The following is a 25,138-nucleotide window of genomic DNA, read 5'->3' as shown; positions in this document are numbered from 1 at the left end:
TTTTTTTTTTTTTTTTTTTTCTCCTATAGCTTTTATGAGGCTGGGGGAGATTTTATCTTGCACCAGCCACTTGCGGCTTTGTAGCTCTTGAGTTTTTAGAGTTGCTTGTAGCTCTTTTCCCCTTCCTCCCCACCCCCTTCTGGGCTGAGGTCATAATTGCTGTTTTTTTTTTTCCCATCCAGGTAAGGTGTATATTAGGTCGTATCATTTTAAATGAACAGCCAAAATGGTAACTTTTTTTTTCCTTTTGACAGATTGGAGCCAAGCATGGAGTTATATACCTAATCACAAAATATGGATACATACATATGTATGACTTGGAATCTGGAGTGTGCATTTACATGAACCGTATTAGTGCTGACACTATTTTTGTCACTGCTCCTCATGAGCCTACCTCTGGCATCATTGGTGTGAACAAGAAAGGACAGGTAGTCCTGCAACCTACTCTTAAACCGTGAAATGGCATGAAGTATCCTAGATAAACTTCTAAGTACGCTACTGTAGTGGTGGTTTTTTTGTTAGCTCTAATCCAGTGGTTCCCTACCTTGCGTTGTGACCCAAATGAGGGTCACCATACAATGCTGCTGGCATCACCTCCACAAAGGATGAGCCATGCAGTATGCTGGGAGCTCCCCACTCTAAGGCCACTGCTGCCACTACACTCTGCTCCCAGGAGTGGGTCATGGCAAAAAAAGTTTGGGAACCACTGGCTTAATCAAATCTCAACAAACTGTGCAAGAAGAAATCATTGTAATGCTTTGATAGCCTGTTTGGGAAGGGCAGTTATGAGCAATCTTGAAGAGACAGGGGAATGCAGTGGTGATTCATGCGGTTCAACAAGGATAAGTGCAGAGTGCACCTGGGGAGAGGGAACCAGCATTATGGTTATAGGTTAGGGGCTGACCTTCTCAGCAGCACAGAGGCATCTTGCAATCTCAGTTGACTCCAGGATGAAATGAGTTGCCAATGCGACGAAGCAATAAGCAGAGCCAACTGTACCCTGTTGTGCATCAACAGGGGCATCACTAACATGCCCAGAGGTCTTGCTCCCCCTCCTATGTGGCACTGGTCAGGCAGCAGCTAGTCCTGTGTCCAGTTCTAGGTGCTGCACTTCAAGAGGGACATGGAGAACCTGGAGCGGGTCCAAAGGAGGCCACTCATATGGTTGTGGGGAGCCTCTGTGGCCAGCCCTGTGAGGAGAGGCTGAGGGACCTGAATCTCTTCAGCTTCCGCAAAAGGAGACTGAGGGGGGATCTTGTGGCTGCCTACAACCTTATCAGGGCCCAGCAGCAGGGGGTTGGGGGAAGCCTGTTCACCAGGGCCCCCCTTTTTGAAGTCACCAGGAACAATGGCCACGAGCTGAGGGAGGATAGGCTTAGATTAGATATTAGGAAGAACTACTTCACTGTAAGGGTGGCCAGAGCCTGGAATAGGCTTCCCAGAGAGGTGGTGCTCTCACCTTCCCTGGAAATCTTCAAGAGGAGACTGGACAGGTGCCTGGCTGGGGGTCTTATGACCCCTCCCACCTCCAGTGCTCCTTCCTGCCCATGGTGGGGGGGTTGGACTAGATGATCTGTCTAGGTCCCTTCTGACTCATTGATTCTATGGTTCCCTATAATTTTTTTTTCTGTAGTTAAAATGGCCCTAAGTGACATGTAGTGCCTAAAACTCTTAAAATAAAATTTGGAACCCATGGCAAATAAACACCAGGGGCAAGTGGTTTGTCTGTTTGTAGACTACCTTGTGATTGCTGAAGTGGTCGAATCCCAGTTAGCTGTCAGATGTTAATTGGCAAGGGAGCAAACTCTGCCTTCAGTTGTCCTGACCTAGAGACACAGAATTTTGAATCCACATGCAAGATGCTTGGTAATGTCTATCTGATGGCATTAGTTAAATGTGGTACATGGTTGGAATAGAGGATTTTGACATTGGTGTAACATGGTGACATACCTGCTTCCAGCATGACTGCTGTACCAAGTAACAGTTCCTGGGGCAAAATGTAGAAAGTCTTCCTAGGATATGGAGGTAGAGCAGCTCTTTACCTAGCTTCTAGTGTCCCATCAGACCTAATGGGACAGCCTTACCAGAAAAAAGATCTCAAGTTGAGACAGGCGGCCTGTAAACTGTAATAATACTGAACTCCTTAAAAGGGACTATTTGTCCAGTACCAAGTCTTGCCTAGCATTTGAAGGTGTGAAGAACTAGCTTAGTACTTGGAGAGCAGTAGAGCTAACTAAAGATCTAGTATATTCAGCAGTCCAAAAGCTATGCAAGTATTATATAGCTTAATCATGCTAGAGACAGTTTTGGTGCTGTTGACTTTGAATGCTCAGTTGTTCTAATGTTCTCACTTTAAGTATTAAGTTAGTGCTGAGGACTGTTGCTTATGTGGCTTTCCCCCCCCAGGTGCTTTCAGTTTGTGTAGAAGAAGACAACATTGTGAATTATGCTACAAATGTTCTCCAGAATCCAGACCTGGGTCTGCGTATGGCAATCCGCAGTAACCTGGCTGGGGCAGAGGAACTCTTTGCCAGGAAGTTCAATACACTCTTTGCACAAGGAAGCTATTCAGAAGCTGCTAAAGTAGCAGCATCCGCACCAAAGGTGAGTGGTGTTAGGATTTGAAGCTTTGGAGTTAAGGTGATCAGAACATCCAAGAAGCTTATCCTGGCAAGAAGATCACACTAAATCTGTAGACTCATTTAATTCTTATTTGTAAATGAAACTACTACCAACTGAATTGAGATCCTTGACTTGCAGTACAGAGTAAATTGATAAAGGTGAATGACTCTGCTAGAAACTCCTTATGTGGATTCTGCAAACTTACTGAAGTTACAGCCCAGGTTGGGCTTAGGTTGGAGAAGTATCAGCAAAACACATCTTTGGATCAGGAACCTCCTAAAGAGTGTCAGTGCCAGCTGTCTGAGCTGGCTAGTTTGTGTGTGGCTTTCCATCCAAGTGCAGAAAGAATTGAGGCTATCTGGGTGAATAGCAGATGCAAGATGGTGAGGATCTTACGGTCTCTTGTCTTTCCTCAGGGCATCCTGCGTACCAGTGACACTATCAGAAAGTTTCAGAGTGTGCCAGCACAACCGGGGCAGGCCTCGCCCTTGCTGCAGTACTTTGGGATCTTGCTTGATCAGGGGCAACTCAATAAGTTTGAGTCCTTGGAACTCTGCCGTCCTGTCCTGCAACAAGGCCGGAAGCAGTTGCTGGAGAAGTGGTTGAAGGAAGATAAGGTATACAAATGTCTCTTGCTTGCTGCTTTGTCATGAGTCTGGTAATAATTTATTAGTGGATGTTGATTTTTATTTGAGGGTGGGTAATCTCCACTATCACTTCTGTTTTTGGTCTGACCATATGGTAATCTTGTTCTTAGCTGGAATGTTCAGAGGAGCTTGGAGACTTGGTGAAGGCTGCTGACCCCACCCTTGCACTCAGCGTTTACCTTCGTGCTAATGTGCCGAACAAAGTCATTCAGTGCTTTGCAGAAACTGGCCAATTCCAGAAAATAGTTCTTTATGCCAAAAAGGTAAATAAGGTGGTGTAACAGCCCCAAATACAAGAGTCCAGCAGTATAACTTGTATCTTCACAGGGCAACTTCAGGGAGATAAGGCAAGGATTTAACTATTCAATCATCTTTTAAAACTGATAAGCAGTAAAAATTGAGCAAGCTGGATTTGCAGTTCAGTGAAGACATGGTAATCCTGCCCATCCTTCAAAGGGGCAAGTCTCAAGTTTTGTCTTCTACAGCAAATGTAGATGTTCCAGGGCACTTATACATGTCTGGGGGGTGGGGTGGGGGGCACTTAAATTTGAGGAGTTTTGAGCTGTTCTAATGAAAAGCACCCAGAGAATCTCAAACTGGTGTCCCTGTGCTGAAAAACGGCTGTGGGAGTGCTTTAAAGCTCCACTGAATAAGCTTTTAGTTTAAAGGGCCCCTGCCACAGCTTTTTTTTTTTAGTGCACAGATGCTAATGCATGAGCTGCTGGGGCCATGGTAGTTCTATTGCTCCAGCAGGCTATTTAAAATATACTCTGCTATAATGGCAGCATGTTGGAGCAGCCTTGCTGCATGTGTATAGGTGCCCTCAGATCTTAATGTCAGAGAAACTCTCTCTGTATTGGGTGCCATTTGATCTAAAATCTCCTCCCTAATGGGACTTACCTTGTCCAGGATTATACAAGATAACTTTGCCTGTGCTCTGTCCTTCCTGTGTTAACTTCTAGATGGGGAAGGTTGGTGGTTTGTTTTTGTTAAATGCCCTGCATAGACTTTATGAAATCTAGTTCTGACTCCTTGGTAAGCTATAGTGCCCTGAGCTCCACTTGCTCTTTTCAGTAGCTTGCTATCTAGACTTTTTTTTAGTATGTAGACTTGATATTGTCCCAGGATGGGAAGGGAGAATTGTGTACCATTTTTATGCAGCTGCTGTCAGTTAACTTAATATCTAGGTGCTCTCAGTGGGTGACATTGATTTAGAAACCTTCTAGGGCTCTACCAGAACTGACATGAGGATCTCTGACTTTTTTTTTTTTTTTTTTTGCCCAATGTTTCAGGTTGGCTATACACCAGATTGGGTCTTCTTGTTGAGAAGTGTAATGAGAGTCAGTCCAGAACAGGGTCTGCAGTTTGCTCAGATGCTGGTGCAGGATGAAGAGCCACTAGCCAACATTAACCAGGTAAAACAAAAAAACCCTAACCCAGCTGTGCCATCACTGTACACTTAGAATCTTTAAACTAAGGGCTGGAAGGGACCTCAAAAGAGTTCAGCCACCTTAGTCTAGGCAGGAATACTGCTGAGATCATATGATCCCTGCAAGGTGTCTGTCCAGTCTCTTGAAGACTTCCAAGGTTGGGGGCTACACCACCTGCTTGGGAAGCCTGTTCCAGATTCTGGTCACCATTACCATAAAGAAGTTCTTCCTTGCATCCTCTGGCAGTTTATGGCCATTGCTCCTTGTCTTCCCCTGGGGTGCCCTAGTGAACAGTTTTTTTGTGTGTGTGTGTGTGTGTGTGTGTGTTGGCTTTCTATGTATGGTGCCCAGAACTCAACATAGTGCTCCAGCTAGGGGCTTGCCAATGCTGAGTAAAAAGGAATTGCTTAACCCTGCTCTCAACACTGGCTAATGCATCCTAATATGCATTTGGCTCTGACTAGTATTGCACTGGCAACTCAAGATCATCCTGTGATCAGCCATAAACCTGAGGTCCTCTTCAGCCACTGTACTGGGCAGGGCATCTTTCCCCTAACCTATATTCGTGTCACTGGTTACTTCTCCCCAGACAAAGCACTCTGCATTTATCCTTATTGAACTGCATCCAGTTCTACACTGTCCAACTTTACAGTTTGTCCAGGTCTGCTCAGATCCACATCCTATCCCCTAGCATGACTGCTTTTCCCCCATAACTTAGCATGATGGCCAGGTTTGTGAGCAATTCTTTCCTCGGCTAAATCCATTGATAAAGAAGTTGAACAACATGAGGCCAAGAACTAAGCCCTATGGGACACCACTGGTCACCTCCCGCCAAGATGGTACAGACATTCTCTAGGTTGACCCCTTAGCCAGTTTCCCAACCCACCTGACCAGGGACTCTACCAGCGCACAATCCCACAGTCTTTTATATTAAAAAACAAAAAAACACATTATGGGAGACCATATTGAAGACCTCTTTTTTTTTTTTAAATCCAAGCTTGACATCAACTGTCTCCCACATTTAAGTGTTTGACCAACCTCATCTCCTATAAAGGAACAGATGCTGCCCTCCCAAAACAACCATGTTGGCTGTCCCTTGGCATCGTGCCTTCTGCCAGCCTCATAGACAGATTTTTCTTGAACCTCTTTTCTCTCCTATTTTTACCTAGTATCAAGGTCTAACTGACCAGCTCATAGTTTCCCAAATTCTCCCTCCTCCCCTCTAAAGAGTGGCACCACACTAGCCTTCTGCCAGTCTCAGGGCCTCTCCTAAGCACTGAGTCTTCAAATGGCTTTTGCCAACAGTCCCACAATGACTCCAGCCAATTCCCTTAGCATTCTTGGGTGTAGTCAGTCTGGTCCTGCTGACTTGAAGACATTCAGCTGCTCTTAAGTGCTCCCTTACCAATTTGCCACTGACAATTGGTTGGCAATTGCCAACCTCCCTGCCCCCAATCCATCTGGTATTAGAGCAGGCAGGCAACCACCATTTGCATGCAGGAGCTTGTACTCCAAAATGAGGTGACTGATTACCTTCATCTCTTCTGGCTTTGTAGATTGTAGATGTATTCATGGAGAACAGTCTGATTCAGCAGTGCACTTCCTTTCTGTTGGATGCACTGAAAAACAACTGCCCTGCTGAAGGACATCTCCAGACCCGTCTACTGGAAATGAACCTAATTCATGCACCCCAGGTAAGACCTGAAGCTAAGCTTTCCTCCACTGTTGCTTTTTAGCCTATTTAAAGCAAGCTTGAACTCCTGAATGGTACCCTGAGGCTAGTGTTTTGTAGCTTTGGGGGATGGCAGACTAGTGTTCAGGGATACTTTAGGCTTGAAGTAAAAGTGGACCAAGAATACAAGGCTTCCTGCAGGAATATGGCAAAGTGGGACCCTAAAGAGGTGAGTAAATAGCAAGCCTCAAATGTCTAATGATGGTTCTTCCCTGTGTTCTAAGACCTGGTGCTCTACTAACCATTTTTTCAGGTGTTTCTTAACATGTTTGTTGGTCTTAGGTTGCAGATGCCATTCTTGGGAACCAAATGTTTACACACTATGATCGTGCTCACATTGCCCAGTTATGTGAAAAGGCAGGCTTGCTGCAGAGAGCCCTAGAACACTACACTGACCTCTATGATATCAAACGTGCTGTTGTTCACACGCACCTTTTGAACCCTGAGGTAAGAATAGTACTGGAATCTACTTAGGGTAAAGTTACTAGCTTGTCTCTAAGCAACTGGGGGCTTCCATTCTGAAAACAACAGAAATGGTCTCTCCTTTCCAGGAATATGGGGTGGGATTCCTTAGAGTAATTCAAATAACCTCTTCTGTCATGGGTCTCTTGGGTGAGGGGTTGCTGCTTCTTTCCATGCCCAGTAGAAACTGGGCCACCTGTCTATGACCTGGGCTTCAGAGAGAGATGGAGGGGAGCACAGTTCCTTCAACTGCTGCCTATAGCCTTTTTTTTTTAATGCTGAAATTCATTTTTTGGCTGTCCTGAAATATGCACCAATTAAAACCCCAGTTCTGGGGTTAAACAATACAGCAGATCTTTTTGAAGCTTATAAAAAAAAAAAAAAAAATTGCAAAAGTGCAGTAAGCAGGTGGAAGAACTTTTTTTTCTCTCTGCTTTCTGGTGAGAAACTTCCATGTCTCTTTTTCCTCAGTGGCTTGTGAACTTCTTTGGCTCCCTGTCAGTTGAGGACTCTGTAGAGTGTCTGCGTGCAATGCTGTCGGCCAACATCAGGCAAAATCTGCAGCTGTGTGTGCAGGTGGCTTCTAAATACCATGAGCAGCTTGGCACCCAGTCTCTTGTGGAGCTCTTTGAATCTTTCAAAAGTTATGAAGGTACAGTGCTTGTTGTTATGCTCAAACCTCTTCTAGAAAGTTGCTGATGGACTTGTTCCAGGTTTTGAGTGATCTCCTAGGCACTACTACTTGAGCATATTTAGTTGCTATATGGCTTTTTTTCTAGGTATGTAGGTGTCCTGGGGGCTAGCAGCTATACAGATAGCCTAGCCTCTGGGCAAACCTTTCATGGAAACTTGTACAGTAACCATAGTGACAACTTTTTTTTGCTTTCCAAAAACTTCTTAAAATACCCTGTCTACCTGGAAGTGCATTTCCAAAACTTTATGATTTATTTTGAAAACTGCTCAGCAAAGTTGTGATCATTCACTGAAGTCTTCATAGATTTGAAGGCTACCTATCTTCCTCCCCTCCCCCCACCCCCCCTTAGGACTATTCTACTTCCTGGGGTCAATTGTGAACTTCAGCCAGGATCCTGATGTCCACTTCAAGTATATCCAAGCAGCTTGCAAGACTGGCCAAATCAAGGAAGTGGAAAGGATCTGTCGTGAAAGTAACTGCTATAACCCTGAACGAGTGAAAAACTTTCTGAAGGTAACATCTGTCTAGAATTATTCAATAGAAATGGTGCTGATACCCAAAGTATAGTGTCTGATACCTGAACTAGCTCTGGTGATAGTACAGCTAATCTTTAGTTGCCAGCTGCTTCTTCAGGGAGTGCTGAATACCTCATGAATTCTAGGTGGCAGTGAGGCTCTAAATACCTTGCCAGTATTGCTAGGAACAAGTGGAATTTTTAATAGTACTAAATGTAATCCTAGCAAGGGAGGGTTGGAAGGGGCCTCAGGAGGTCATCTAGTCCAACCCCTTGCTCAAAGCAAGGCCTTCCAACTATATCATCCCAGCCAAGGCTTCATCTAGCTGGGTCTTCTACCTCCGGGGATAGAGATTCCACAATTGCCTCTGGGTGATGTTCCATTGCTTTTACTACCTTCCTAGCTGGGGAAGCACTTTCTCATCTAACAAACTTCCCTTGCTGCACCTTGAGACCATTGTTCCTTGTTCTCAGTGGTGGCAGATGCCAGAACAATCTAGTAAAAATATATAATGTAAAAATTTTGCTCAATAAAAATAGAGGTGGGGTGGAAATACTAGGCTACCTACAGAGGTCCTTCTTGGTTACATCTAGGAATAATTAGGCTACGTTAAGAAACTTGCATATTACTGGGGCTGCATGCAAGTTTCCTGATCTGATCAAATCTTGAGGTCTGTTTTTAGATGCTGATTTTACCAAAATAGCTATTGGCCACTCTTTTTATGGAGATAAACAAAGCATTGTGGCACCCAAATCCTCAGATGCCTCTCCTACAGCCTTGCTAAGCCTACTGCAGAAGGCTTGTAACAGCTTGTTGTGAAGGAAACTACTCCTGTGAGTGACTCTTGGCAAAACAAGGCTTGTTATGAAGCTCACACAGCTTAGCCCAGATGCTGAACTCAAGGAACTATTTGGATTAAAAAGATTAATATCTTAAATGCTTGACTGTCTTTTTATACCTCCAAAATTTAAAGAATTACTGGTCAGTTTTTTAGAGTCAAAGTCAAAATGCAGCTTGCCTGGCTGTCTAGGAATTAGGGGTGGGCTTGGGGGAAGATTTCCAAAATAGATACCAGACTGCACTTCTGTTTTCACTTGGAGGCTGCTATTCAGTGACAGTCACTGGGCTAGCTACTAAAATTGAGAGCTCTATGATGACCACCTTGTCTGTACAGTTTACATAATGAGCCTCTTTGCTTCTCCAACCTCTTGTCCTTCTTCCTAAAATATAGGAGGCCAAGCTCACAGACCAGCTTCCTCTGATCATTGTGTGTGACCGATTTGACTTTGTTCATGATCTGGTTCTCTACTTGTACCGCAACAACCTACAGAAGTACATAGAGATCTATGTTCAGAAGGTAAAAAAACAAAAAACAAAACCCATCATGGAGTTCTGGCTCCTGAAGCTGATCCTAAATCAAGAATGTCACAGATTAATTTCTACCCAAGGCCATCTGTAGGGTGGGCAAATTAGGGCCTGGGGCAGTCACCCTATGCTTTTCGGGAGGCCCTGTGGAGCTGGGTAGCACAACATGGTGACGTTATGTTGCTGCTAGCCTTGCATCTGGCTGCTCGGCATCCTTCCCCCTCCCCCACCACAAGCCTGATGCAAGGAAGCCAGCGGTGGATTACTTGCCCCAGGCCCCACACCCTGCTTAAGTCATCTGTTCCCACCCCTCCTAAGATTGGGATTAGAATGAAATGGCAAATCCTTTAGACCAAACTTACTACTTTAATGTTGTGTTAAACCTAGGAGTACAGTACTTGTGGATGAGAGCACATCCTACTAATGTGCATCTATGCCAGAAATACTCTGTGCAATGCTGGTGTGTGGTTCCACAACTTCAAATAGCAGACTGACTTGCAGTCGAGTCTGAATTCTTTTTATCTCCTGGTTGTATAGCTACTAAGCCCTGAACTAAGTCTTAGTGATGGCTTCTAGGTGAATCCAAGCCGTATACCAGCAGTTGTTGGAGGGCTGCTTGATGTGGATTGTTCTGAGGATGTTATTAAGAACTTGATTATGGTGGTTAGAGGCCAGTTCTCAACAGATGAGTTGGTGGCTGAAGTGGAAAAAAGAAATAGGTAAGTCTGGAGAACATAAAGGTACTTGATGCTGATAAATGGCTTTTACAAGCATTGCTTCAGAGTTGCTCAAAAGCAAAAAGAATAACTGATGTGCCCCCTTGGCTTGCTTCACTGGATCAGGGAAGGGGGTACTTGGATGTAGAGAAGTAGACAAGAACTTTGTCCATTATTTAGATGGACAGGGAAGCTTAATTCCCCAAGATTCCAAGCTTTTAGGGCTCTTCCTGTATAGCTTCCTGAAACTAGGGTGAGGGGTACACTTTCAGGTATCTAACTGAAGTGTGGGAGATCCTTCAGTCACAAACAGTGGGTTACAAGTTTTGAAAAAAATGGAACCAAGACAGTTACTGAGTACTGCCCTGAGTTGGCTGGCTGTATTCTCCTGTCACCTAGCAGGTATCTTGGTTCACCGAACTCATTCCTGTTAACCACTAACAGGATCTGAACACTACCTCTGTCTTGTTTACTAAAACGTTCTCCCTAGTTCAGTGCTAGCTGGTGACCAAGATCTTCCTCATTACTGCTTAAATATGTCCTACTCATGCATACTCTTCTTGAACCTATGAAGCTTTTGCCTGTTTCTTTGTTCTAGTTGCCCTCCTTGGAAAAGCTGTGGAACAGGCATGCACCTTACAGTAAAAGTAAAGGGTCACTTCAGACACCTACTTCATAGATTGGGTAGAGATACTCACTCCTATAAGAATATCTTGGCACAGATGGATGGTTCTCCACTGGGCAGAGTCCAGGAGTAAACCTATTATTGACAGACTTAAGTTTTCATGCTTGGGTTGTAAAAAATGTATGCAGCATGCTTCTATCTTTTTTTCCTTCTATTTCTCCAAAGGCTCAAATTGCTGCTGCCATGGCTTGAATCTAGAATTCATGAAGGCTGTGAAGAACCTGCCACCCACAATGCTCTGGCCAAAATCTACATTGACAGTAATAACAACCCAGAGCGGTTCCTCCGTGAGAATCCTTACTATGACAGCCGTGTTGTAGGCAAATACTGTGAAAAAAGGGACCCGCACTTGGCCTGTGTTGCTTATGAGAGGGGCCAGTGTGATCTTGAACTTATTAAGGTTAGCCAAATTCTTTTTGCAGTATTTTGATTTCACTTTAAATACAAAAGTGAATGTCTAAGTTTTTTTTTTTTTTTTTCAGACTAGATTGGACTAGATACCTACTCCATACCAATACTGGCAAGCTGCTTGCTTTGGTGCCATGAGCCATCTGTCCTTCACTATGTGGTGACTGGTGGTATAAATCATTGTACCTGCAACAGTTATGCAGCATAGGCAAAATACAAAACTCCTCTGAAAAGCTGGCTGACTACTCCCTTTTTGGCTTTTAGCAATCTTTCGGATCAGATGGGAGCTGATTAGCTTTGCCTGACTATTCCAGGCTTCCTCTCTGGGTGTGGGTTGTGAATACCTCAAGTGAACAGAGGTGTTCTGTGTAAAGGGGCTCCCATCTCTTCCAATAGCTTAACTGTTTTTGTCTCCAAACTGACTAGTCTGAGCATGGGAAATCTTAACCACTTTCCCAGAGGACAGTCCTTAATTGCTGTGTGCACCTAGAGCAGAGGGAAGGGTGGTGGACTGCTGGTATTGGAATAACATGGGTTTTAGTCTTTTTGACAGTACTTACTAAAGCTTGTATCTTGGTACTCCATATATCAAATAGTGGAAGGAAAATTGATCTCAGACCTCCCCTTCAGACACATTAATGTGAGTTAATATTAACTTACTGGCACAAATGTCAAGTGGCCTCTAACCTATGTAGCTAGGCTTAGCTCAACATAAAATTGAGTTCTAACTACTTATGTGATCTGCTGTTTAATTCATGGGACCATTTTGGAGTGTTACAAACTTCTTCTATCCTACCATGATCTTTTTTTTTTTAAAAAATTGTGGCAATGAAGTGGAGCAAGACTAGGTGAGTTCCTGCATTCAGAAACTAAGTCCGCATGAAACTTTTTTTATAAGCAGAGAAATAGTGCAACATTTCAGTGGTATCTATTCCTATCTGCCATAAACTGGATGTCTGACACCTAATCTTAAGCAGAATCAAGAAAGTCCCAGGAACTCTGAAGTTCTAGTCTTGGCAAGCTTTACAGAGCAGATAGATACAAACTCCAGCTTGGAATCTATCACTTGAGTTGCAGCTGGAACAAACTCTTGGCCATAACTTTTTGCAAACAAAAGTTTGAGTTGTCAACTAGAGTTGAAAGAAAAGCTTAAAATTTTACTTTCCACTGAACATGCACAACTTTCAGTGTTAATGTCTCTTGTGGTCTAGGTTTGTAATGAGAACTCCTTGTTCAAGAGCGAGGCCCGCTACCTTGTACGCAGGAAGGATCCAGAACTTTGGGCGAACGTTCTTGAAGAAAACAATCCATTCAGGCGACAGCTCATTGATCAGGTATGGTAGAACAACTAGCTAGCAACAAATAAGTTTTTAGTCTTAAGTACTGGACTTCAGAATCCCTTTTTGCTTTAACAGCTGACCCATGTTAAGCAGGTGGTGTTTGCAGTCATCTAAAAGTCCTCTATGGCTAGCTATTGCAGTTGGTGCATATTTTAATCTGTAGCTTTCTTCCCTAAGCTTCTACTGTCTACACTCCAACCTTTGGTGCAGTGAGTCTACCGTAGAGTACTGAGAGGCTAGACTCTTCTCTTTCTAGAAGCAGACCAAAATAAATGGTTCTCCTGACTTTGTCAAGCAATACAGAAATAGCAGTGCTTTAGAACTTCCTAATTTACTGGAGGGGGGATGCTTATTCTGCTTTACAGCTTGGGCTGGTAACTTAATGAGTTGGAAGGCTTAGTCTAGTCCAATTCCATCTCTGTTCTTCCAAACCAGGTTGTTCAGACAGCTTTGTCAGAGACGCAGGATCCAGAAGAGGTTTCTGTTACAGTGAAAGCCTTCATGACTGCAGATCTTCCCAACGAACTAATTGAGCTGCTGGAAAAGATAGTATTGGACAACTCTGTGTTCAGTGAGCATAGGTAGGGGGCATCCACATACCACCTTCCTGTTTTTGTTGTTTTTTTGAGAAACTTTCTAAGGAAAGAACTAATGTTGTTCCTCTGCTAGCACTACATGAACAGAGCTGAACCATTGACTCCTAGATGCATAAAAGTAGTCTGCCAACTTCAGTGGCATCAAGACATCCAGCAAAGATGACCATCAAAGTAATATCTCACTTAACTGAGAGAGTGAAGCAATTTGGAAATAACAAAGCTTTTACTGTACATCTTTATCTGCCATCCCCTAGGAATGGGGGATGCTGGATAATCAAATGTTCTGGCTAACCAAATGTGCACTCCCTGGCCGCCTCCATGTGCTGGGGGACAGGGAGGGGGACCCTGCACAGGCTACTTTTGCCCTGAGCCATGGGCTGAAAGTAGCAAGAACTCTGCTTGTGGCAGCAGCAAAACCCAGAAATGGTACTTCCAGTCTTGCTTTTGCTGCATCCCTTGGAAAGGTATTAAACCAGCATCCAGCTAATAAAGTGCTGGCTAATATTAGTACAGCAAGTGGTGTTAGTTGGCTTAGCTTTTAATTATTTGATTACTTGCTTGTAGGCACTTGGCAAAACCCTATGTTGCAAGTACCTTTTGGGGTGCAGAAAGGCAGGAGTCTGCTTTTGGCACTTTGCCTGATAATGGGTTGGATAATGCTACCTAGTATTCTAAATGCTTTGCCTGTGGCTCTTAAAGGAACCTGCAGAATCTACTGATCCTGACTGCCATTAAGGCTGATCGCACTCGTGTGATGGAATACATCAATCGGTTGGATAACTATGATGCCCCAGACATTGCAAACATTGCTATCAGCAATGAGCTGTATGAAGAAGCCTTTGCCATCTTTCGGAAATTTGATGTCAACACATCTGCAATACAAGTGAGATGCTGTTACTAGTGGCTTCTTTACCATGGGTGAAATGGGGCAGGAGGGTGAATCTTGCAAAGGTATACCAAACAGTTTCCCATAGAAGAACCCAAAGGTCAAGGGTGGTATTTGTTTTTTGTTTTTATCCAGAATATGAATAGCTTTTATGTATGGCTTAATTGCTTCATTCCCTCTTAGTGGGGAAGCTGTCTCCCAAAACAGTTGGGCATGGGAAGAAGGACCTCCTTTTTTTGCTTGGACTAGTCTTAGTCTAACCCTTCTCTCCAGAATGCTTGTTCTTAGGAAGTGCACTCCCTTTTTTTTTCTCTCCTACTTTAGGTGCTGATAGAGCATATAGGCAACCTTGACCGTGCTTATGAATTTGCTGAGAGGTGTAATGAGCCAGCTGTCTGGAGCCAACTAGCCAGAGCACAGCTTCAGAAAGACCTGGTGAAGGAAGCCATTGACTCTTACATAAAGGCTGATGATCCCTCTGCTTACATGGAAGTGGTTCAGGCAGCTAATAGAAATAGTAAGCCAAGGACTCTTGAAATCTGTAGTTAAGCAGGCTTGCCACACACGAGTGCTTGGATATATGAGCTGCAGCTTGAATTCTTGGAAGGGAAAGCACTTTTAAAAAGGATTAATAGTATTTTCACTTGGGCCCACCTACTAGAAGATTTTGACCAGTCTTGGTCATTGCTGTCCAGGAGACACTAGTACTTGGCACAGCCTACTGAATTGCTTTATTTGACTTGAATTCTTTGAAACTGCAGTCTGCAGCTTATTTGTATTGCATTGTTCTTTCCCTTTTTAAAGAACTCTGAGGGGTGGTTATAAATATCCTAATAAGGCTGCCCAGTGATTTTCTACATATCCACTCTGGTACAACAACTTGTTCTACATGGCTTGTCCTCTAGAGAATTGAGTCTGGAAAAGGAGAAATTGCATAGAAATGAATTTGGGATAGGCTCACTTATTATTATTTTTTTTCTTTTTAAGACAACTGGGAGGATCTGGTTAAATTCTTGCAAATGGCCAGGAAAAAGGCCCGAGAGTCTTATGTGGAAACTGAACTCATTTTTGCTTTGGCAAAAACCAACCGCCTGTCAGAGCTGGAGGAGTTCATTAGTGGTCCTAACAATGCCCATATACAACAGGTATGTTTTGCTTAAATACTTGTTGATGGCCTGTAGACTTTAAAATCTCAAGGCTGTTGGAACTTTTTTTTTTCTCTCCCTCTTCACTATCTAATCCAAATACCTTGGGTCCTTGTCTCTAGGTTGGTGATCGCTGCTATGATGAAAGAATGTATGAAGCAGCCAAGCTGCTCTACAACAACGTGTCTAACTTTGGTCGTTTGGCATCTACCTTGGTGCACCTTGGAGAGTACCAGGCAGCAGTGGACAGTGGCCGCAAAGCCAACAGCACCAGGACATGGAAGGAGGTAAGCTATCATGCTTTCATCTTGAACTCCAAACCTGTCCTAGCCAACGCTAGTGCTTCTGAGTATCCAGTGGTGTGCCCTTTCTGATCTAGGGATGGATACTCCTACGAGTACCATTTGGAATAATACTTCCGAAAGTCTAGGCTGTTCTCCTCCTCCTTTTTTTCCTAGAGCCACTTGCCTATTGGCAAACCTTGCTTGTAGCAGTTTGTAATTGCAGAACACTGGCAACTCAAATAGACTTCACAGAATTACCTGTAAGAAGTGGCCAGCCCTAAAGCTGCTTATTGCTGTTTTTAAAGAATTGCATGGTACAGATTTCTTAACTAGGCAAAATCAAAGTCTGTCTTTGACTTGGTACCTCTTCTGTTTTTAAGGGTGGCAATCCAAGATGCTGGAAAAAGATAGATCAAGGAGATGTCATCTTGCATTTTTATGTAGAAACTCTAGCCTTTTGGTTTTTCCACTTTAGTTGAAAGGTTGATCACTAACTGGATGTCCAAATCCTGACTAGTGTCTAAACTCTTCATTGTAGGTGTGCTTTGCCTGTGTGGATGGAAAAGAATTCCGGCTGGCACAGATATGTGGCTTGCATATAGTAATCCATGCTGATGAACTTGAAGAGCTGATTAGCTACTATCAGGTGAGGGTTTTCTCTTAATGACTGTAAGAAACTAGCCATAAACTAAAAATGGTCAGAACTGAGGAATAGTTCTTGCTAGATCTCCAAGTGACAAGCTTCTGTTCTGTCAACTTAATGGAACTTGTGTAAAACATCTTTAAATGTAACGCCAAAGTTGTGAAAGGAGCAGGAAGATGGTGTACTTGGAGCAGACAACAGATGGGGAAACTTCCACTGTAGGGGAGCATGTACATGTGCACACTTCCTCCCCCCCACCTGCCCTTGTGGGAGTTGTCATGTTGCTGCTTTTTTTTTAAATGCCCTTCAGTGAAATAGAGAAAGGGGGGTCTTCTGCTAAGCCCTACTTTGCTAAAATCCAGATGCTCTTCTGTAGTAGAGTAACTTCAGCTAAGCTATAGGGGTTAAATCTTTTTGAACATCCTTGCCTCTTTCCTATAAGTCTCTCCAAGTAACATCCCCCTTCATTGCAGGATCGCGGCTATTTTGAAGAGCTGATTGCTCTCTTGGAAGCTGCTTTAGGCCTTGAGCGTGCTCACATGGGAATGTTCACGGAATTGGCCATCTTGTACTCCAAATTCAAGCCTCAGAAGATGAGAGAACATCTAGAACTCTTCTGGTCTAGAGTTAACATTCCAAAGGTAGATCTCTGCATAATATCAAGTGCCTAGGGAGTGGTCGAGTGACTGCTTGACATGCCCCCCTTTTAACATCTTCTGCCCTGTCCCAGGTGCTCAGAGCTGCTGAACAGGCTCACCTCTGGGCAGAACTGGTCTTCCTGTATGACAAGTATGAAGAGTATGACAATGCAATAATCACAATGATGAACCATCCCACTGATGCTTGGAAAGAAGGACAGTTCAAAGATATAATTGCCAAGGTAAATGGCAGCTAGCTTGTGGGATCCTGCTAAAGTAGGTGCTCAGTTGGTCACAAGCTTCAAATCCATGAAGGATCATTAGTGTTGTGTAAAACTTCCAAAGGGAAAAAAAAAAATGATCTTTTGAACTCCCCTGTTCCTGCCCATCTAGGTGGCCAATGTGGAGCTGTATTACAAAGCCCTGCAGTTCTATTTGGACTACAAACCTCTCCTGATCAATGATCTTCTGCTGGTGTTATCTCCACGGCTGGACCACACCAGAACAGTTAGCTTCTTTGCAAAGGTGAGAGAATGGCTGTGCATATTGGAAACTAAGCATTCTTTTGACCTTCCCAGAGTGGCTTTTTTTTCTGGGCAGTGGCCTGAGAAGCTAAGTCTCAAACTGCTTACAAGGCTAGGAGTCTAGATAGTACTTGAATGGCATGGAGTAGAGCTAGTTGCGTCTCCCCAGGTTGGTGTAGTAATGGAAAGGTCAGTATTGTTTCAAAGCTTTAAGCTTTTTTAGTAAGATTTCTTTCCTGCCAGCAGTTTCTCTGAACTACTTTGAGCTGCTGGCTATTGCCCTATAGTTTTGTATGACAGCAGTGGCTGCTGCTGCCCTTTGAAGAGCTGATGAGATGCATGCACATGGCTCAGTAACTGACCCTAGCATTTGATGCATGCCTCTTCTTCCAGGTAAATCAGTTGCCTCTAGTGAAGCCTTACCTGCGCTCAGTCCAGAACCACAACAACAAAGGAGTCAATGAGGCTCTAAACAACCTTCTGACGGAAGAAGAGGACTACCAGGTGAGCCTTCCCCCACAGAACCTTATGTGGAGTTGCAGGGTGATTTGGTGCCTCTGTCCACAAAGTAGAAGCTGCATTGGCGCTCCTACCTCCCTGTTTTTGCTTATTTCCCATAACATCCCTGCAGGCTGCTGCAAGCTCACCATGTTTTGTGCCCTGCATGGCCAACTTTGTTACTTTTCAACTCTTTTTAAAGCTCGCTTCAAGAAATGGAATGGCTTTCTACTTTGAAAGAAATCAAAGGGGGAGGAAGGAGGTCCTGAATGGGAGGCACTCTTAAAGCTACCTGCATAATTGTGTAAGCCTTGTGGAACTGATTTGAGCTTTTGCTCCAAAGCCAGTTTTTTCAAAGCTGAGCAGGAGGTACTAGAAAGAATATTGTTATAGCTTCTGTAACTTACAGCTGACATCACCTTTAGCCATGCAGCAATTCAGGCTTATGTACTCTTCTGGGGGGCTCTGCTTTTTCTAGAAGCATAAAGGCTTGCTTGAAGTCTCACAACTAATGGCTCTTTTTCTGAGACAGGGTTTGAGAGCTTCTATTGATGCTTATGACAACTTTGATAACATCACACTGGCTCAGCGTCTGGAGAAGCATGAACTGATTGAATTCAGGCGTATTGCAGCATACTTGTACAAGGGGAACAATCGCTGGAAACAAAGTGTGGAACTCTGCAAGAAGGATCGTCTCTACAAGGTTTGTTCCTTTTGGAGGAGCAAAGGAGTCTCCAAGCCATGCTGCTGTGAACTTCAAGCCATGTAAATTGGAATGTTGTCAGTCTTGAAACTAGTTCAAGCTTTGGTTCTTAAATTTGGGCTCTTGAACGCCTAGTATTAAGCAAAATGCCTTAACATTTTCACAATAAGCGTTTTGGAATATGGGTGACATTCTTGCTCTGAGACTTCAATTTATATTCATAGAGCTGTAACTTTGCCACTGTCTCATGAGGTTGGAGCCCTGCCCATAGTTTGAAGTGCTTTCTCCCCTTTAACTTAAGATTTGAGGTTAAAATTCAACTAGAATGGCCCAGGTATGTATTTGGCCTGTATCTAGGGGAATACTAGTAACAGTGCATATACAAGCAAGTTGATGGCCTAAGTACACACCAGAGTGGTATGGTCTGGGAACTAGACTGAGATTTGTCAACTGCCTCCTAGATGAGGCAGCAGTGTCTTGCCATGAATCCTGGTGGCCTAGCTAAGCATTTTGAAGCCTAGGTGAAATATTGCTATTGAGGTCAATAAGTAAGAAACCCTACTACTTCCTTTCTGTTGAGCAGTACCAAGGAATGCAAAATGTCAAATTGACAGACTTTGAGGAAGCAAGTCAAGATTGAGACTAAGACACCTGTCTAATGATGGGTTACTGGCTATTATTCCCCCTGAAGGCCAGATAAATATGTACCTTTTGTGGTCAAACTGAAGATACTGACCACAGACTTAATGTAAACTCCAAGCTCACTTCAGATGCTGTGAAAAGGATGAGCATAGTGCAGCCCAAGAGTAGAGAGTTATTTGAATACAAAAGGTGGGGGAAGGGGAAGAGCTGGGATATGCAAGCAAAGAACCCATCGGAACAAAAGGACACACTTTGATCCAGGTAATGGGTAAGAAGCCATGATTCCTGTGTATAAACATATACTTAACACAATCCTGTCTGTAGAGGAGAGAGCACTTCTGCAGTTGCCACTCAAACTGGCTTTTAAAACACTGCTGCCTGAGAACAGCAATTATGTGGTTGGCCTTAGAATAATCCAGGAAAGCTAAGTGTTGGATCTCCTTAATGAAGTATTTTATCTCTTAACAGACTGACACATCCTAGATACCAGTTGTTAACAGGAAGGCCATTTGAACAAACAAAAATGTGACTTTGAATGTGCATATGAGGTGCTAATCCAGCATTTCATAAGGATTATGTGTAATACTAAGTTAAAAAAAACAACTTGACACCAATAAATTGTGTGGGTAGGCACAGCTGAAACCAGTTATTTTGTAAGTTGTATTGGCTACTTTTAAGGCTTTGTACAAAAGCACTAGCCAATGGATACCTGCCAGTAGCAAGTAGGTCTTGCTACTTATACAGAAATTAAGGGTGTCTAGTTCTAAAGGCTTTTAAAGTTCCCTTTGCTATCAGCTTGCCTTGATTTTTGTCCAAAGCACCCCTTGTATTTTGTGGTAGTCAGTGTTCTGTGTTTTTTTTTTTTTTCTTTTTCCAAAACCAAACCAAACCTGGCTTGCTTGGAACTTGGGTTTGAAGCAACTTGGTGAAACTCATTAAACACTTTGCCTGTTGTAGGATGCTATGCAGTATGCTGCAGAGTCTAAAGATGCAGAGCTGGCAGAGAAACTGCTCCAGTGGTTCCTGGAAGAAGGGAAGCAGGAATGTTTTGCAGCTTGTCTCTTCACATGCTATGACTTACTGCATCCAGATGTAGTCCTTGAGTTGGCCTGGAGGCATAACATCATGGACTTTGCAATGCCTTATTTTATCCAGGTGATGAGGGAATACCTTACCAAAGTGAGTATTTGATTCTCTTGGAAAGCTCAGTTCTTTACCCTAATCTGTTTGTAAAATGTCTTGCTTGACCAAGCCATGGACTTCATTATACTGAATTCTTCTCAAAGGCTAGTTTTGAGAGGGAGGTTTTCTCCTGTTTTGACTTCACTCTTGCTGTCCAGATTGGATGCACTTGTAACTCAGCTTAGTTTAATTGGACATTTTAACTGTCAGGTTTTAAAAGACCTAAATATGAGCTATGACTGGTCACCAGAGTTGGACTTGACTCCAAACTCCCAGCAGGAAAGACAAGTGTTTGTACTTGTTGCTTTGTTCACACATGTGGCCTGGCTGTAGTTTTTAAACTGCAGATGCTTCAGTTGGGCAGTGCAGGTGCCCTTTAAAACTGGGGGGTCTTTTTGGCGCTCTTTCCTGTTCTAGACTCAACATCATGGCTCTTGACTTTGTAATCTCAAGACTATAAAACACCAAAGGCTGCTTGGATCTTGGGTTGCCAGAAGGGTAATGGGCTTGGAGTGCTGGGGTAGTTTTTTCCCTAAAAGCAGTGCTATGTCTACTATGAATGGCTCTACATCCACAACCTATGAGGGCATGCTGCTCTTATTCTAAGTAACTAAAGTATGTAGCTCCAGAATCTCAGGCCAAACTATATTGTAAATTCTCCACCAGTATGAATGCTAAATGACGACAACTTGACACTAGTTGAATACAGGAAAGGGACATGCTGGTCATCCAACTGAATCCTTGGCTACCTGTGCCCTACTTGTTTAATGCAGTTTTAGACCTTAACTTTTGCCTTGAAAGCCCTTTAGTGGGACACAAGTGGGATGAGTCTACATAACTCTTTCCAAAAGCTACTGCATCCTCTGTAGCTCCTCTTGCAAACCTCCTAGCTGCTGAATCCTTCCTCTTTAACAGAAGGAAATCGGGTTACAATTTTTTTTTTTAATAGCCCTGTAGCAGTAGGGGCTCATGGTGGATGGTCAGAACCAAGTGCAATTCATGCTTCTGGCTAACAAACAAGCAGTACAAGTGTAAACCAAATGGCAAGTCCTTGCATGGAAGCACTGAGCAGGCCATCTCTGGTGTCTTAAAGTTGCATCACATACTGGCTAGATACTTGTAGCCAGTACACCTTGAATCACCTGAACAAGTCTACTTACCTCACAGCAAGTATCTGTGTACAAACAAGCAAGCTTTCCAATGCCCGTGCACTATCATTATTTAAACACCACAAGTAACAACTTTTATTTTTTTCTTAATAGTTAACCTAGAAACTCTGACTTACGTTGTTCGTTTTTTGGCACTATTGACTTAAGTAATTCCCTCTGAATTTTCTTACAGGTTGATGGGCTGTTTAATAAGGTGACAGTCTCTGATTTTAAACTCTGTGTTCATTTGTGTCCCTTGACATAATCTAGGATTCTGTTACAGGAACCTAGCTGTAGTTTCTGCCAGAAGAGCAGCATAATCTAGCTTATTTTGTCTAACTCCATTTCCTGTTCACTTCTAATGCATTAGAAAAGCAGTTTCTCACAAGCAGCTTGAAAATCCAACCAGACTTTTCTTGTTTTCTCCTCTGGGGCTAGGGAGGCAAATGAGTGCTCTTTGCTTAACATCTTGGCTAATACTTTCAAGACAGACCTTAAACTGTTTCAAGACAGTACTGAATGTTGCAAACTTTTTTTGTAGCAGAGGGTATTTCTGATAAAGGTTTCCATTATTGGAAACCTCAAAATGGGTGAGGTAGGACTAGGGAAATATCTACAGAACTCCATTTTGTCAAACGAGTTTCCAACTACTTCACATACAGCATGTTACTCTAAAAAGTGGCTGACCTCTGTTTTGGGACACCTTACAGCAGAAATACTGACCTGCTTAAAACTGAAATAACAACATACATTTAAGGTATGTGGGTTTTTTACAAACTATTGGTATCAGATGTGAGACCTAAAGCCTCTTTTTTTTTACTTAAACCCAAATACAGTAGATAGTCCAAACCAGAATAAAATTTTTTTTTAAAAGCACTCCAAAACTGCTGGTTGGATTTGCAAGTGACCACTACCCACTAAATACTGGATAACTTCCCAGAAGAACATGCATGGTGAGACTGGTTACAGTGGAACTAATTTTAGTCTGGAATTAACTATGGAGAATGTGGAATAGAATGGGCTTTTCTCTAACTGATATGCTGTTTTATGCCCTCATGTTGTACTTTCTCACTGGGAAATACGGACTGGCTCTTTTAGCAGGAAACACCCAATTGCTTCTATTATTGGGCATAGGAAAAACACAATACAGGAACCAAAAAAGGCTGCCCCATTTTAGAACTGGCTTCCAGCTCAAGTACTCCTATAAGTATCTCTAATTTGAGATACTTGAACTACTAAGAATCAGTGGGGAGAAGTTCTTCTCACTGTAGGAAGAAACAGGATGAATAAACGATTGCTGGCAGCAAAATCTAACTAACATTGACTGATTGGTTTTAATCTCTACTAGAGTACTATACCCCACTTGTAGATGGTTGTAAAGATGCTGTGGACTGCATATAATGTGCTGATCCTGGAAGAATAGTTGCATTTTCAGTTGGTGGGCAAGCTTCCTTACTTGAGCATCAAATGGCAGTGCCAGATAGAATAGGTTAGAGTCCAAGTCCTTTTTACCACATACAGATACCTGCTGTGGATGTTTGCTGGATCATCCATTAGGAAAGGCATTTGGTTCATGCTTGAAGAGATGCATCTTACCCTGTCCCCTTACAAGGTCTGCTGCTAGCTGTAGTACCAAAATAGTTTTTTACTTGATCCTTTGCCAACCAGACTTGTTTTAATGTTCCTTGGAATTATTTACTAATCTTTTGGCTCATCAGCAAGAATTAATTGTGACACTTGATAGCCCCACAAGATAACTAGATTCTCTTCAGACTAAGTCCTTGTTTCTTATGAGCTTCCTGTTTTAGTTTGGATTTCTGGAAAAAGGAGTATGGGGGTGGCAGATGAAATTCAGTAATGGACCTTCTCATTTCTAGTGCACTTTGCATCCCCAACCTGCTCACTTGGCTTATAAGATGCATTTTTTTTAAAATGCTCTTCCAGGCCAGGTGTCAACTTTAAGGTGCACCTTGAAGGCTCCAGTATGAGCTTCTGATCAAGTCTTCTCTGATCTGCTCCCCTCGTTTTTTTTTTACTTGCCCATGGACAATACTGTCCTGAGTCTAAGACAGAACCTTCTTTAAGAACTACATAGATTCCAGTTGCAAGTCTATATTGGAGACCTCATTCTATCAGTCTGAGGTGGCCTAAAGGCCATGGGACTTGAGTCTACAGAAAAGCATAGATGTTCCAAACTGTACTTATGGCTTAAGCCAGCTTTTTCCTTCTGTCCATTCCCCCTCCCATACACAATCTATAAGCAAACCATCTTTTTCAGAGGGAGATGTATTCACCAACTTGAGATCTGGCAAGTGTAGTTCTCAATGTAAGAATAGGCTCCAATGCCATTCACTAGGTCTAATATTGGCTAGAGTAGGATTCCAACAAGTGCTAACCCTCGAGGCTAATATCAAATTTGCTCATATCAGAGCAGTTCAGAACTTTTTAGAACTTTCCCTTTTGGATGTATTGGTCCACAAACCACTAGAATGTTAACTTCAAAATAAGCCTTGGAAAGCACATGCCATATCTGAAGCATCTGATCTCTTGTAAAGAGGTGGCACGCGAGACATCTAGGCAAGGTCTTCATACACCTCTCCTGTTCACTTTGACATAGGTGGATAAACTTGATGCTTCTGAAAACCTAAGGAAAGAAGAGGAACAAGTAGCTGAACCCACTCCAATAGTATTTGGTATGTGAAAGACTTACTTTCTTTATTGATGGCAAGCTATTTTCTGTTGGGTCTTCCATGATGTAGGCCAAGTCGTCTTGGTGCCTTTTTTTGCAGTGGGGTTGATCTACATCCAGTCAAATCAAAGCAGTTTTCACTACCTCATGGGAATATGTGAAGTTTCTTATGCTGGATGAATCTAGCAGGTAGTGCATAAATGCTAGAAAGCTTCATGTGACGCTTCTTTTTTTTAACTTGAAATACCAGCTATGTTCTCCCCACTGGAGCTTACTCTTCTTTGCTGCTCCCCAAACTGCAGGACTTGTAGTGTGGGAACAGAAGCCTTGAGGTGAATGCAGCTACAGCTTCTAGGTTTCCAAGTAAAGCAAATTGTTCTACAATCTTATAAGATCAAAATGGGATATTAGAGAAAAGTCTGCTACTCCCATGGACACTGGGAAGCATGTTGCAGAATTGCTTGTGGACCACCACTTTAAAAAAGCAGCGCACTTGGCTGAGTTGTGGAAAGGTAGATTCTGCTCTACTGTACTAGAGCAGCTTTAGTAAGGGGCAGAGACTTGATTAATTCTTTGTTCTAGAAACCCAAGTTCCATGTCTGCATGAAGCATGTGTGCTACTTGTGCTCCTAAAAGCAAACTAGTCTTGTGGTAAATGTACATATGCTGCTTAAATGTAACTAATAGTTTTGAATAGCTTTGACTTGACTGCATGATTTGAAGCATTATTGCTCATTCTGGGTAAACTTGTAGCTATAAAACAAATTATTGACTTTGGGCACTTGGATCCCCTTCTGTCCCTAAATCATAGCTTATTCAACTGGTGTGGTCTTCTAGATCTGTCAGTCTGGCCCAGAAGCTTTTTTTTTTTTTTTTTTTTTTAGAATGTTTTTCCCTTTTCCCGGGGCGGCGCGGACTGAAGGGAAAAGCCTAAATCCTCCTGT

The 25,138-nt window shown here is 43.0% G+C and overlaps 1 protein-coding gene and 1 long non-coding RNA gene across 9 annotated transcripts in view; one reads left to right on the top strand and one right to left on the bottom strand.

The window, feature by feature from the left end:
- The window catches only part of CLTCL1 (clathrin heavy chain like 1), a 53,784-nt gene that overhangs the window by 26,949 nt on the left and 1,697 nt on the right, over nucleotides 1-25,138 (top strand). For 2 of the 7 annotated variants that reach the window (XM_019506924.1, XM_019506925.1), the window contains 27 exons: nucleotides 255-428; nucleotides 2,407-2,604; nucleotides 3,039-3,239; nucleotides 3,380-3,532; nucleotides 4,562-4,684; nucleotides 6,256-6,393; nucleotides 6,714-6,878; nucleotides 7,365-7,545; nucleotides 7,937-8,100; nucleotides 9,334-9,459; nucleotides 10,044-10,186; nucleotides 11,034-11,268; nucleotides 12,488-12,610; nucleotides 13,052-13,197; nucleotides 13,912-14,095; nucleotides 14,423-14,615; nucleotides 15,086-15,243; nucleotides 15,366-15,530; nucleotides 16,066-16,173; nucleotides 16,644-16,811; nucleotides 16,901-17,050; nucleotides 17,202-17,333; nucleotides 17,726-17,836; nucleotides 18,363-18,533; nucleotides 20,133-20,354; nucleotides 21,699-21,719; nucleotides 24,123-24,198. In XM_019506924.1, the coding sequence (XP_019362469.1) occupies nucleotides 255-428; nucleotides 2,407-2,604; nucleotides 3,039-3,239; nucleotides 3,380-3,532; nucleotides 4,562-4,684; nucleotides 6,256-6,393; nucleotides 6,714-6,878; nucleotides 7,365-7,545; nucleotides 7,937-8,100; nucleotides 9,334-9,459; nucleotides 10,044-10,186; nucleotides 11,034-11,268; nucleotides 12,488-12,610; nucleotides 13,052-13,197; nucleotides 13,912-14,095; nucleotides 14,423-14,615; nucleotides 15,086-15,243; nucleotides 15,366-15,530; nucleotides 16,066-16,173; nucleotides 16,644-16,811; nucleotides 16,901-17,050; nucleotides 17,202-17,333; nucleotides 17,726-17,836; nucleotides 18,363-18,533; nucleotides 20,133-20,354; nucleotides 21,699-21,719; nucleotides 24,123-24,198 (4,129 nt within the window). Of the gene's footprint in view, nucleotides 1-254; nucleotides 429-2,406; nucleotides 2,605-3,038; nucleotides 3,240-3,379; nucleotides 3,533-4,561; nucleotides 4,685-6,255; nucleotides 6,394-6,713; nucleotides 6,879-7,364; nucleotides 7,546-7,936; nucleotides 8,101-9,333; nucleotides 9,460-10,043; nucleotides 10,187-11,033; nucleotides 11,269-12,487; nucleotides 12,611-13,051; nucleotides 13,198-13,911; nucleotides 14,096-14,422; nucleotides 14,616-15,085; nucleotides 15,244-15,365; nucleotides 15,531-16,065; nucleotides 16,174-16,643; nucleotides 16,812-16,900; nucleotides 17,051-17,201; nucleotides 17,334-17,725; nucleotides 17,837-18,362; nucleotides 18,534-20,132; nucleotides 20,355-21,698; nucleotides 21,720-24,122; nucleotides 24,199-24,444; nucleotides 24,527-25,138 lie in introns of all 7 variants that reach the window. The other 5 variants (XM_019506926.1, XM_019506927.1, XM_019506922.1 and 2 more) reach the window with 4 other exon arrangements.
- The window catches only part of LOC109290425, an 18,032-nt gene continuing 610 nt past the window's right edge, over nucleotides 7,717-25,138 (bottom strand). Inside the window, exons 2-4 of one of the 2 annotated variants that reach the window (XR_002095591.1) lie at nucleotides 15,307-15,316; nucleotides 14,360-14,365; nucleotides 7,717-7,729 (exon numbers count right to left, since the gene is read on the bottom strand). This is a non-coding gene — a long non-coding RNA (uncharacterized LOC109290425). Of the gene's footprint in view, nucleotides 7,730-14,359; nucleotides 14,366-15,306; nucleotides 15,317-16,412; nucleotides 16,418-21,599; nucleotides 21,612-25,138 lie in introns of both variants that reach the window. The other variant, XR_002095592.1, reaches the window with a different exon arrangement.

Source organism: Gavialis gangeticus, unplaced genomic scaffold (genome assembly GCF_001723915.1).
Source record: "Gavialis gangeticus isolate Ggan-Ray unplaced genomic scaffold, GavGan_comp1, whole genome shotgun sequence".
In the NCBI taxonomy this organism is placed as follows: domain Eukaryota; kingdom Metazoa; phylum Chordata; order Crocodylia; family Gavialidae; genus Gavialis; species Gavialis gangeticus.
The sequence above is the reverse complement of the archived record's forward strand: the minus strand, read 5'-3'. Positions and strand labels throughout refer to the sequence as shown.